Source organism: Schistocerca americana, chromosome 4, assembly GCF_021461395.2.
Source record: "Schistocerca americana isolate TAMUIC-IGC-003095 chromosome 4, iqSchAmer2.1, whole genome shotgun sequence".
NCBI lineage: Eukaryota > Metazoa > Arthropoda > Insecta > Orthoptera > Acrididae > Schistocerca > Schistocerca americana.
Genome location: NC_060122.1, coordinates 347,334,053 through 347,347,681, shown reverse-complemented (window position 1 = coordinate 347,347,681; position 13,629 = coordinate 347,334,053). Strand labels below are relative to the sequence as shown.

Sequence of the window (13,629 nt, the reverse complement as noted above, 5' to 3'; positions counted from 1 at the left end):
TACCTTTAAGAAATGTTTATTGTAAGGAAATATTTTCTTAAAAATTTTCACCTCCTATTGTACTCCCTTAGTCGTTGAATTTCCAAAAACAGTAAAACACCTATTTCTTTTATTTCTGACGGAGAAGGAAATACAAATGTTTATAGATTTAGCTTTGAAAATGTTTTAATGATGAAATAATTTCATAAAATTTTTCATACCCTGCTTCACTGTCTTAGAGAGTTGAGTTTCCTAAAACATGTATTGTTTTATTTCTAACGGAGAAGTCAAGTACCAATTTTCATAGATGTAGCTTTAAGAATAATTTAGTAGTTCTTTATAATGATTTATTTTCAAAGAAGACCTTCACCCACCACTTTACCCCCATAGCGGTTGAATTTCCAAATATGCTGAAATCCATATTTCTTTATTTCTGACTGAGATACCAAAAATCAATTTTCGTAGGTCCAGCTTTAAAACTGCCTTAAGAGCGACGTGTCTTTAAAAAAAACACTTCGACCCCCTTTCATCCCATTAGAGGTTAAATTTCGAAAAATCGCTTCTTAAACGACGCCTGCAGTATAAGATCAACGTCCTCTCAGTATTTCAAGTTTCTATGCCTAGCTATTTGGACTGGGTGATTGGAGTCAGAACATTGATTGAATTTTCTCATTCTGCGAGAGCTGAAGGGCGATCTGTTTATCTGTTAAAAACCATTCAACAGCCAAGATCGCATAAAATGTTTTTTTTTTTTATCTAAGATAACCGGTTTCAACAGACTATGCTGTCGTCTTCAGGTTTTAAAATCTCTTGTTTTAGCGATGACAGACCTTTTATAAACTGCTATTTTTATGCACTTGACATCTTGTGCGTGAGGTCAACGTAAAATGAACATCTTTTACGACAAAAGATTTGAAGACGTGAAGATGACAGCATAGCATGTTGAAACCAGTTATTTTACATTGAAAAAAATATACATATATTTTATGCGATCTTGGCTGTTGAATGGTTTCTAAGTTGTAGATGTGAATAAAGGTACCGACTGATGTTGACACGAATGTTCTGAAAGCTTTTGGGACTTGAAGAAGAAGAAGAAGAAGAAGAAGAAAATAGTTGTCCTCATAATAGGCGGACCTGAGTTCCCATAATTTCATGTTTCACGTTAATGACTTGATTAATACAGGCTTCATGATATTTCGGCTATTTAGTAAAACAGCTAAGTAAGTTGACTGAGACCATGGAAGCGTAGCACAGGCCGCAAGCTGTTACTCGGTACTCACCCCGATGAAGGAGTCGTCGAAGGCGCGCCGCTTCTCGGCCGCCTTGCCCGCCACCAGCGCCCCTAGCGGGCTCCACCCGGACGCCCACCGCGCCTGCAACAGGACGAGACAAGGCGCGTCACCACCAGCAGCCAACACTTCAGGCACTCCCATGGCTCACTGACACATCGTGACGCCAGTGTTAGTGCAAATTTCATTCAAAAAACACGTATAAAAACGGAAGCTATCTAATAGCCTCACCTGAGATTATTAACATCATTATTATTTCTCGTTCTACGAGGTGTATAAGAAAAGTAATGAGATTGATTTTTATCTACCCAAGGTATTCCTTTTTTAACAAAATACTGTCCCCTTCAAAGTAGTTCTCTTCGTTCGCTATACACAGGCGGAATCTTTGCTCCCAGTTTTGGAGGAAGCGCTGAAAGGCTTCAACTGGGAGGGTCTTTACTATGTCGGTCACATTTTTTTAATGTTCTCTAGAGCCCCAAATGACGTTCTTTTAAGACATTTTTCAATTTCGGAAAAAGTAAGAAGTAACAAGGTCTCAGATCATATGAATAGCGGAGCTATGGGACAACAGGAATGCTCTTTGCTCAAAAATTTTGTGACGGAAGTTGCCGTGTGACATGGGGCATTGTCATGATGCAGCACCGACTCGTATGCAATGTCGAGTCTCACTCGATTCACCGTTTCCTCAGCCTTTCAAGGACATCTTTGTCAAATACTTGGCGAAGGTTTGACCTGGGGAACAAATTATTTATGGGCGATACCACTATTGTCAAAAAAAGCAAATCAGCATTGTTTTAATATTTGTTCACTCTAGGTTTTTTCGTCTAGATGTCTCAGTGTGCCACTTCTCTAATTTGCAGCTTTGTCTCAGGATTTTACTCAGAAATCCAGGACTCATCACCTGTGATCACACGACTGAGCCATTTGTGGTCATTGGAAATCCTCTCAAGAAAATAAACGCTCACGTGTCTTCAGTTGTGTTTCCGGTCAGTTGCGAGGTTTTTCGGCACCATTTCGGCGCAAAGCTGTCGCATGAGCAAATCTTCGTTCAAAATTTGATGTATGGTGAAAGTGCTTAAGTTTAACAGGTCACACATCATCCTTATTGTAAACATCAGCCTCACCCTCAAGAGCGCGCACGCTTTTGACTTTCCGTCGGTGTTTGAAGTTGAAGGTCCTCCGAGGGAGGTTCATCTTCAAGGTGTTCTCAGCCTTCCAAAAATCATTGGTGCCAGCGAAAAACCTGCGCTCTTAGCAAGGGATGTTCCCCATGTGCTTGTCTCAACTCTTCAAAGGCACACTCACGGTTTGCCCAAGTTTTATGTTAAACTTGATTGCATAACGTTGCTGTTCCATTTTCTTAACAAACAAAAACACAGCTTCATTTGCTGCGCCTCGCCACGAATTCCTCTCTTGTGCCAACCTCTACATCTCAGAGGAGTACCACTTGCAACCTACGTCCTCATTGATTTGCTGTATATATTCCAATCTCTGGCTTCCTATACAGTTTTTGCCCTCTACAGCTCCTTCTAGTATCATGGAAGTCATTCCCTGATGTCTTAACAGATGTCCAGTCATCGTGTCCCTTCTTCTTGTCAATGTTTTCCACATATTCCTTTCCTCTCCGATTCCGCACAGAATCTCCTCGTTCGTTACCTTATCAATGCACCTGATTTTCAACATTCTTCTGTAGCACCTCATCTCAAGTGCTTAGATTTTGTTCTTTTCCGGTTTTCCCACAGTCCATGTTTCACTACCATAAAATGTTGTGCTACAAATGTACGTTCTCAGAAATTTCTTCCTCAAATTAAGGGCTTTGTTTGATACTAGTAGACTTCTCCTGGCCAGGACTGTTCTTTTTGCCAGTGCTAGACTGCTTTTGATGTCCTCCTTGGTCTGTCCGTCATTGGTTATTTTGCTGACTAGGTAGTAGAATTCCTTAACTTCATCTACTTCGTGGCCATCAGTCCTAATATTAAGTTTCTCGCTGTTCTCATTTCCGGTTACTTCTCATTACTTTCATCTTCCTTCGATTTGCTCTCAATCCATATTCTGCACTCATTACACTGTTCATTCTATTCAGCAGATCATCTAATTCTTCTTCAATTTCACTCGGGATACCAATATCATCACCGAATCTTATCACTGATATCTTTCCACCCCGAATTTTAATTCCAGTCTTAAATATTTCTTTCATTTCCGTCATTGCTTCTTCGATGTTCAGATTAGACAGTAGGGGCGAAAGACTACATCCCTGTCTTATACCCTTTTTAATCCGAGCATTTCGTTCTTATTATTCCCTCGTGGCTCTTGTACATATTGTATATCACCCACCTCTCCCTACGGCTATACGGAACTGAAATTTGGACTGAGCATCTGGAAAAGATGAACACTCCGACCTACATATAAGCAGCACGGCACAGCGTCGCCAGGTAGCTCACATTGTTGTCAATCTCACAACTTTTCTCACACGCTTTGCATATAACTGAATTACAGCGATACGATATAGGCTATATACAGGGTGCTTCAGAAGCAATAGTAACTATTTTAGCACAGACTAATTCTCCAGTTTTTATTGGTTACAGAGATAATTTTTCATTCTCCAGTTGCTGTGCATTTATTTATCACCTGTAATTTTTATTTTGAAGTTAGAGTTCTAAAGCTGTGCTTGACTTTAAATAACTGAATTATTCAACTGTGACTGTTGGCCATTTCTACTGTATAGTTCATCGTTGACTGCCACGCGACCACCAGGTACCACAGCAGAAGAGTGGCGTTGCCGCCGGCAGTCTCGTGATAGTAAACGTGTTAAGTATGCTACACGTATTTACAAATGGTGAGTGTGCCAACATGGCACTTACACTGTCCAGTCGCATTAATGTGACCACGTGTCGGAAGGCTCAACAACCACCTTTTACGGCGCGGACCACTGCTAGATGTGCAGGAGGAGGGTCAATAAGTTTCTGGAGGATACCTACAGGGATGTGGAGTCTTGAAGACTCCAATGCCGTAGCCAGCTGTGGTAGGTTTCTCGACAGCGGATCCATGGCGCGAACAGTCCGACAGAGGTGGTCCCACTGATTCACGATTGGTTTTAAAGCCGGGGAGTTTGGTGGTCGGGGGAGTACGGTATACACATCTTGGTGCTCTTCGAACCATGCGCGCACGCTGTGAACTGTGTGAGACGTTGCATTGTCCTGCTGGTAGATGCCATCATATTGAGGAAAAACAAACAGCATGAGGAAAGGACATGGTACCCAAGGATAGATGCATGCTTGTCTTGATCCATTGTGACTCCCAAAATGACGAAATCACGCAGACGATGCAGCGAAAACATTCCCCAGACCGTAACGCTCCCTCCTCTGGCCTGACCCTTCCGACTGTTGCAGGGTATTTGCTTTCTGTCCGATGGAGCCACCTGAAAATGCCACCTGTTTAACTTTCGCTGAATGGTCGTTGAGGGACACTATCGATAGCCCCTTGGTTCATTTGGGCAGTCAGTTGCTTAACAGTTGCTTGTCTATTCGCCCGTACACATCTCCGCAGCCGTCGTTCAGCTCTGTCATCTATGACCCCTAGTGCACGACAGTTACCTCGAGGTGGCGCAGTGGTTAGCACACTGGACTCGCATTCGGGAGGACGACGATTCAATCCCGTCTCCAGCCATCCTGATTTAGGTTTTCCGTGACTTCCCTAAATCGTTTCAGGCAAATGCCGGGATGGTTCCTTTGAAAGGGCACGGCCGATTTCCTTCCCAATCCTTCCCTAACCTTGTGCGGTTAAAGGCGCTGCAGTCTGAAACCGCAAGACCGCTACGGTCGCAGGTTCGAATCCTGCCTCGGGCATGGATGTTTGTGATGTCCTTAGGTTAGTTAGGTTTAACTAGTTCTAAGTTCTAGGGGACTAATGACCTCAGCAGTTGAGTCCCATAGTGCTCAGAGCCATTTGAACCTTCCCTAACCCGAGCTTGCGCTCCGTCTCTAATGACCTCGTTGTCGACGGGACGTTAAACACTAACCACCACCACCAGTTACCTCGACGCTGGTTATGGATGGCGCCATTTTGCCTTACACAGTAACTTTAATCGCAGCGGGACGAGAACAGTTTACAAAGCTAATCATTTCGGAAATGCTTCAAAAAATGTCTAAATGTGTGTGAATTCCTAAGGGACCAATCTGCTGAGGTCATCGGTCCCTAGACTTACACACTACTTAAACTAACTTATGTTAAGGACAACACACACACACACACACACACACACACACACGCATGCCAGAGGCAGGACTCGAACCTCCAGCGGGAGGGGCCGCGCGAATCGTGACATGGCGTCTCTAACCGCGCGGCCCCTCCGCGCGGCGGAAATGCTTCCACCTTGGTCTGAAAGCCAATGATTGTGCCTTTTTGGAAGCCAGGTGCAGTGTATCCCTCGTCCCCCTGGGACGCTTTGTATACGTTCCCCTGCCAGTGCTGCCACGTGCGAGTGGTTATTGCACGTTGATGTCTAACACAGGCAGTGGTCGTTTTAATGTGAATGGACGGTGTATTTTCAGATTTTGTAAAGGAATCGCTCCTGCTGCTTGCAGAGAATATGATAGACGATTTCCTAATCGCAGAGTCTCAGCTTCAAGAGAGTTTACTCTTGACTTGATTATATTACGCGAGACCGCTGCAGCGCCCAGTAGTCATATTTGATCTGATGGTGCAAATGAACAGTTGGTAGAATGTAGTACAGCGGTCGCAAAACTGCGGCCCGCGGGCCGCTTGCGACCCTAACTAAGTATTCGTGCGACCCACGATTCTCAGTGTTATTTTATGATAATAAATGTGCATCCAGCAGCCAACAGCTGTATCCAGAACGACAGCTAACGTTAAGAGCTTCTGAACAGTATAGTTTTTACTGCTCAGCAACAAACAAAAATACTTATGAAAACATAATTGACGTTGGTTCGGCAGTGAGCTAAGTAAAATGACCGCTTATCTCAGGGTCAGAGGCGTAAGCAACACGGCAGAGTTCGTGAGAGGGAAAATGTTTCATTTTTGTCCTCCAATGCTGACAACACAACTACCCTATGTGACCTGTACCGATCAGCTGCAATGGAAAGCATTTCAAACGGAAGTAATATGGAGACATGTATGTACATTAGAGGTGGCCATCTTCAAAAGCTGTGCATATTTATAGCAAGCAACATGAAATTAAATTAAGGTTATTGTAGTACAACGCAATGAGTAGAAGAAAAATGACATTCAAAACATTTAGTAAAGATCTTGGTCGTGTCTCACAATGCATCATGCTCTTAGATACAAGCACAAGCACTGTTATTAATCAATCATCTACTCACACTTCGTCAGGAAATTACAGGGTCACATCTTTGGGGTTGCTGAGGGAAACAGAATACATTCGACACTAAGTGTTCCTAGTGGTGCCGACTTCAAACGATCGGTACTTCGTGCTCGGCAGTCAACTTAACGCTTCCTTACTACGGATAGTCTGTTGGAGGCTCACAACATGCTAATTTATGTAGATTACGAGTTGATGATGATCCAAAAGTTTTCTTTCTGATAGACCCACAGCAATATTAGGTTGAAGAAATATATATTACATAAATTCTTTCCATTTTTTGCTGCTTAAGACACTTTGTAGCTTATGTCTATAGATGTGGGCAACATAATTTCATCGACATTTTTACGAAAAATTGAACCATCATTGAAGGATCACCTAAAATTGGAAAAAATGGCTAAACGAGCTTGTCGTGATAGAATTAATAAAAAGCAGCAAACACTTGGAAGGATTTAATCAACAAGATCGGTACATCTGCGGCCAGCGACGCCTCCCCATAATGTCAATATAGACTCTTAACCAAAAAAGTTTAACGACCACTGATGTAGTTCTTCAACTGGCACACACAGACTTTCTACACGTAGCTGTGTTCCATATATAAAAATATATTGCACAATACGTATGCACGGCCTCTGTTGTTGTCATTTAGAGCGGATTCAACACCTTCGAGTTGGAGATGAAAGTATACGACTGGAATTCTGGCGCTGCCTGTTCGCAAAACGCCGAGTAACGACATTGATACTGATGAAGCCACTTGTAACGATATCAGCAACACTCGTAACTGACATAGTTGGTCTGACGAAAAGCCACATGCCTTTGTGGCGACTCACTTCCAAGAAAGCTTCTCTGTAAATGGGCGGTGTGGTACGATAAACAATCAGTTGATAAGACCTGGTGTGTTACCACATCGTCTTACATGGTCCTATTATCTTTCTTGAAAACGACTTTCCAGTATTAATGAAAGAGGTTCCTTTGGCTACAAGGAGGGGTATGTTCTTCCAGCATGACGGGACCCTTGCGCACTGTGGTCGCCAAGACGACACCTTAGCTAAATCTGACATTCCCTTGAAGATGGATCGGTAGAAATTGTCACGTTTCTTGGTCACCAACGTCTTTACCTCTTCAGAGTTTTGTCTCTAGGGATGACTGAAAGTCGAAGTCTACAAAGGAAAAGTACACGCAAAACAGGAATTGAGTGTTAGTTTTATGAATACTGCTGCCTCCATAACAGAACGCTAACAAGTCATTGGAAGAGCTACACGTGACAGTGTAAAGAGAATTCGAAAGTGCATCGAAGTAGGAGGTGGACTTCATGAAACTGAACTTTATAAGTTGCATTTGGTTTATAGCTTCTGGGGCCGTTCAGGGTGGCCAAGCGGTTCTAGGCGCTACAGTCTGGAACCGCGCGACCGCTACTGTCGTAGGTTCGAATCCTGCCTCAGGAATGGATGTGTGTGATGTCCTTATGTTAGAAGGTTTAAGTAGTTCTAAGTTCTAGGGGACTGATGACCTCAGAAGTCAAGTCCCATAGTGCTCAGAGCCATGTACCTTCTGGGGATATTTATTTGGGTTACACTCTAACAGCTGTATCTCTGTAATCAATAAAACTTGAGCAACTTTTATATAGTTTGTTTTATTCGAGTAAGTTTACACTGTTAGTTCCTAAAATATTTACTGCTTCACCTGAAACACCCAGTATTTTGTCAGTTTGTATGGTGTTTAGCAGTAAGACAAGTAACTATATGAGAATTTTTTTTTTGTGCTACGCGATATAGTTGTTTAATCACTTGCGTAGAGGGTCTCCTTGTCCCAGAAAGTACAGTAAAACAACCCCAATCCCCCGATTATGACCAAAATTTTTGGAAAGTTTCCTTTCGTTATCAGGCAAATGCCGGGACTGGAAGTTCCCTCCCAAACGTTTCCAATCGGGCTTCCTTCTGTCTTCCTGTCAACCTTGCATCTGGAATGACAATCATGGTGGGATCCTGAACATTCTAACCTATCATCTTTCATTTTCTCACTCTCCTAATCCCACAATCTTAAGTTCATTTGTAGCCTGCTGGGGCATTTGACTGAAAATAATTGCAAACCTTTAATGAGTCGGATCTCAAAGAGCCCTTTTGTCTCCTTTGAGAGGAAAAAAAAAATCACAGCACCCTCCCGACACTACCGAATTTATCAGACCTTATCTTATAAATACAGTATAAATAATATCAGCTACCCACCTCTTTAGTCAAGGTCGCTAACGCACGCCTGAGCGGTGGCACTGGGCTTGCAGAAAACCTTTTCGAATCCCGGTGGTAGCAAATTTTCACTACTAACATTTGGGTGGCAAGCTGAGGAGAGATGGTGGTGTAAGGTTCCTGATCACCAAAGTTTGCGCCAACTACCCGGATTACATTCAAAATCTCTCCGAAGGGTCTCATGGAGTGAGTGCATGTGACACTGCTGGTGATAATCCGTCCGTCGAATGGGGGCGTTAAGCTCGGTGAACCCCTTTGTGCTATACGAGAGGAGTGGGCTACGTGCCGACACCACGTTTCACCTTCTCGCTTCAGTTCACCACAGCAACACAAACCTAACATTACATTGTTTTTGTAAGCCCTCGTCACGAGTTTTGTAAAGCCCACGTGGCTACTACTGTGGAGGCCGAATTACCACTGTTGTTACGGTAGGCCGAGTTTGTGAGTTCGTGAAACGGCTTCTGGTGCAGTGCACCGCTAAGACAATTTTTGCTTGACATATTACACAGCTGTGCCCCAGGGTCAGGTAACAGGATAGGAGAACGAAGGTTCTACAATACTCCAACAAACTAGTAACAAAGTCACACAAATAAGTTAAAAGGGTTTACTTATATTTGTGACTTGTTCAATAATGAAGTCTGCAACACTGCATGTAATATAACAAAAAAAGGCCCTCAATGGCTAAGTGCAAATAATCGTAGGTAAACTTCACAGTGCATAGCAAATGCAATGTTCAACAGCTGTCTGTTCACTTCTACGAGTTCATTAAACGACGTTCCCTGTCTAAGTCAGCCCTGGACGATGATCTATAACCAAGTCGGCGAGAGCTTCTCTTCTATGTTCCAAGTAGGCTTCTGTGCATTGCCATCCGGTCATTGACGGATTGTACCAACACCGACTCAAAGGAAGGCTTCGGCGCTTGTTGGTGACGTCACGTCTGCTAGGCACGGCGAACGCCAGGTCTGTTGCAGACAGAAACGCCTGGGCGTGCTTATCACTATAAATCTCTTATTTTTGGACAAAATGTTTGGTATTGTTTTGGGTTCTGCAGTTTTATTTAGATGAACGATTTTCTTACTATCGTAAAGCTACATGAAAAGATGCTTTGCCCCAATGCAAGCTTCGGAGATTTTACATTCAAGTAACTATTATATTTACTTGATCCATTTTGCTATCGAAACTTACCCCAACCCCCTTACAATTAACTCGTTTCTTTTATTTATTTGTTTATTTTCGTTTGACATCGTCACTGGAAATGTGAACTAATTTACATGTGTAAATGTCAAACTGTTGCCAGTCATTAGATTACAGTCGTTTTCAACGAAAGGAATTCTAAACAGGAAACAAAATAGCTTCATACATCAAAAATATTGCTGAGATTAAATTTTTTAAACAAGCACATTAGGAAAGATAAATATTACCCTCTTGCGACTGAAAGGAGAAACTTAATTAGCTAAAAAAATTTTATTTGATAAAACAAGTATCCCTCTTTTGCCTCTTCTTCTGCCCCCACCCCTTCCCCCAACATGTACAATCGCAAGATATTTCATTAACATTCAGTGCTCCTCACCCCATAGTCAACCAAGATACCTGAAGAAGAGCACCAGTATGTTCACAGTTTCTTGTGAAAGCAACCCAGTACAAACGTAAGTTCCTCAGATTTACAAATAAGGTAAAGAAGCACGAATTCTGTTTCTGCTGGACCATGAAGTTGTTTTTGTATATCAATCCTTAAAACAGGTGGAAATTTAAGTTCAGGAGTACACTATTTGTTAAGAAGTGTAATGAATTACACAATTAATTGATTGCAGAAATCTCTCAAAACAATGTGTGTTGTTCAACTACCGCCAATAGTTTCATATTTTCCTGTGTCAGAGAGGGAGACACCACCATTATGAGTATGCCTGCAACAGACCTGGCGTTCGCCGTGCCTAGCTGACGTGACGTCACGAACAAGCGCCGAGGCCTTCCTTTGAGTCGGTGTTGATTGTACTCGGCCGGCAGTTGGCCGAGGCGAAGTGGATATCTTTCATCCTCAGCGCCGCCCGTGACGCTGGTGGAACTCGCGCAAGTGGCGAGTCTGTATGGCACTGGCACCAACTCGCATCCCTGCGCCGGCAGTGCTTTTGTCCTGGCTGTGTCTTGTTCGGACGACACAGAACTGTAGAAACGCTCATCACAGTCATTCACGACAGATACACACTCGACACTTCATAGCAGGTCGGAGGAGGACACCGTCAAACCACCTGCACGAGGACCCCGCCTGGAACGGCTAGCAGGTGTCCTGCATCTGCTCCTCTACGCTCATTCTCTGAGTATGAGCCTTCTATGACTTGAATATCAATTCCTTTATTAAATTCCTTCCACTCACAGACTAACCTAAAGAATATCTCCAAGTATCAATATTCAGATTCTATATTGTAGCAGAAAAAAATCATCACTATTCACCACGAAATTAATTTTGTTGTTTACTTACAGGTACATGTGTGGTATGCAGTCCTACAACACGCTTAAGTCCTCGCGACGCAGTGCATTTGCACGGGGACTTCAGTGTATATCAGAACTGCAGTAAATAAAGAAAAGATTTGTCTCGTATCTCCATGTTTTCTAAGTTTTAATTATAACTTTATCATTACCATTCCTAAACTCACATTTTTCTGCTGGAATATAGGGTATGCACACTGGTTTTTGGAGCGTTTTTAAATTAGTCTGTTAGTAGAAGAAAATTAATGAGGCAATTAATATTTATCTGCACGCGCTAACGTATTTATTTTTTACACTGCTTAGATAAAAGAACATACACGCAAATTTAAAATTATTGACGTACATTAACTGCGACCCAGAAAATGTATTCAGACAATGGAACACGAAGATCCATGATGGAATCCGACAGGGAACAAAAAACAAATTCATTAAAGTCAATTGTCTAGCCTTTGCAGATGATACGGGCCAAGAAGCCGAAACCTGGGAAGAAACTAAAGAACAGACACTCGAACCACAAAAACAAGCAGCAACAACAGATCTCAAAATCTCCTTCGAAAAGACCATCATAATGACAAATATAAAAAACACACAAACATTTTAAATCGGCAGAACAAAAAGTAAAGTTCGTGAATTCAAATATCTTGGAGTATCGATCAGCTGGAATGCTCTCAAGAAAAAGGCAATGTAATATAGAAGAAGTAAATTGTAACTGTCCTAACAACTCGCCAAAAACACACGACTTAAGAGATCTCCCAATCACACAAAAATATGCTCACAGATAAAACTGAAAAAAAAAGCTGAAGACAAGAAAGAGAGATTCCAAGCCAAAATGAAAACCAGACGAATGATCTAAATCTCTGGAGAAGGAAGGAAAGCAAGGTCAAAGAGAGTGAAACAATGCTGGACTAATAGAAAGACACAGAGCATTAAAAATGATTTATTTAACGTACCCCAAAGTCGGGTGAAACGAAAGAACAAAAAGAAGAACGTTAGATTTTGAAACTAGATAAATTGAACTCAAGGCTGATTAGGAAGGGAAAAAAAAGAAAAAGGCTAGGACAGAATGCGCAAGAGTCCACCACGAATTCCATTCGAGATTTAAGGGCCTTGGTAGCGCACATAGAGCCGCTGGCCTCTGCGTGGTACGATAAACAATCAGTTGATAAGACCTGGTGTGTTACCACATCGTCTTACATGGTCCTATTATCTTTCTTGAAAACGACTTTCCAGTATTAATGAAAGAGGTTCCTTTGGCTACAAGGAGGGGTATGTTCTTCCAGCATGACGGGACCCTTGCGCACTGTGGTCGCCAAGACGACACCTTAGCTAAATCTGACATTCCCTTGAAGATGGATCGGTAGAAATTGTCACGTTTCTTGGTCACCAACGTCTTTGCCTCTTCAGAGTTTTGTCTCTAGGGATGACTGAAGCGAACAATTACAAGACAATACACTGACTAATGTTCTAAGCGTAGAAAACTTCAACTGCGCAGCAGTACTTTTCATAAGACGGGTTTACTTTGCAGTAAATATACGCCACACTATCCTCGCTTAAGTGGGACCTGTAGACCTAGACATTTTGCTCAGCTGGTCGAGGACGGACATACACAATCAAGTCGAGAATGTGTTGAGTGTACCATACCGATAATCACTTGAAGGTGAGATCGATATTCACTTGAAGTGTGTGAGGAAAAAAACAGAGCGAGGATATATATGGACAGGATTTAAATTCTTTTCGAGTCAAACAGTACTGTCTTGTCCTTACTGTGGCATCAACTCGCTTTGTCGCTACGGGACTTCCACTGCATCTACACCTACATCTAGATCTACATCTACATGACTACTCTGCAATTCACATTCAAGTGCTTGGCAGAGGGTTCGTCGAACCACAATCATACTATCTCTCTACCATTCCACTCCCGAACAGCGCGCGGGAAAAACGAACACCTAAACCTTTCTGTTCGAGCTCTGATTTCTCTTATTTTATTTTGATGATCATTCCTACCTATGTAGGTTGGCCTCAACAAAATGTTTTCGCATTCGGAAGAGAAAGTTGGTGACTGAAATTTCGTAAGTAGATCTCGCCGCGAGGAAAAACGTCTTTGCTTTAATGACTTCCATCCCAATTCGCGTATCATATCTGCCACACTCTCTCTCCCCTACTACGTGATAATACAAAACGAGCTGCCCTTTTTTGCACCCTTTCGATGTCCTCCATCAATCCCACCTGGTAAGGATCCCACACCGCGCAGCAATATTCTAACAGAGGACGAACGAGTGTAGTGTAAGCTGTCTCT

The 13,629-nt window shown here is 42.5% G+C and overlaps 1 protein-coding gene across 1 annotated transcript in view; it reads right to left on the bottom strand.

Annotated features, from left to right (window-relative positions):
• Positions 1-13,629, bottom strand: part of LOC124612288 — a 458,713-nt gene that overhangs the window by 82,008 nt on the left and 363,076 nt on the right. Inside the window, exon 4 of the mRNA XM_047140396.1 lies at positions 1,260-1,352. Within this exon, the coding sequence (XP_046996352.1) occupies positions 1,260-1,352 (93 nt within the window). The remainder of the gene's footprint in view (positions 1-1,259; positions 1,353-13,629) is intronic.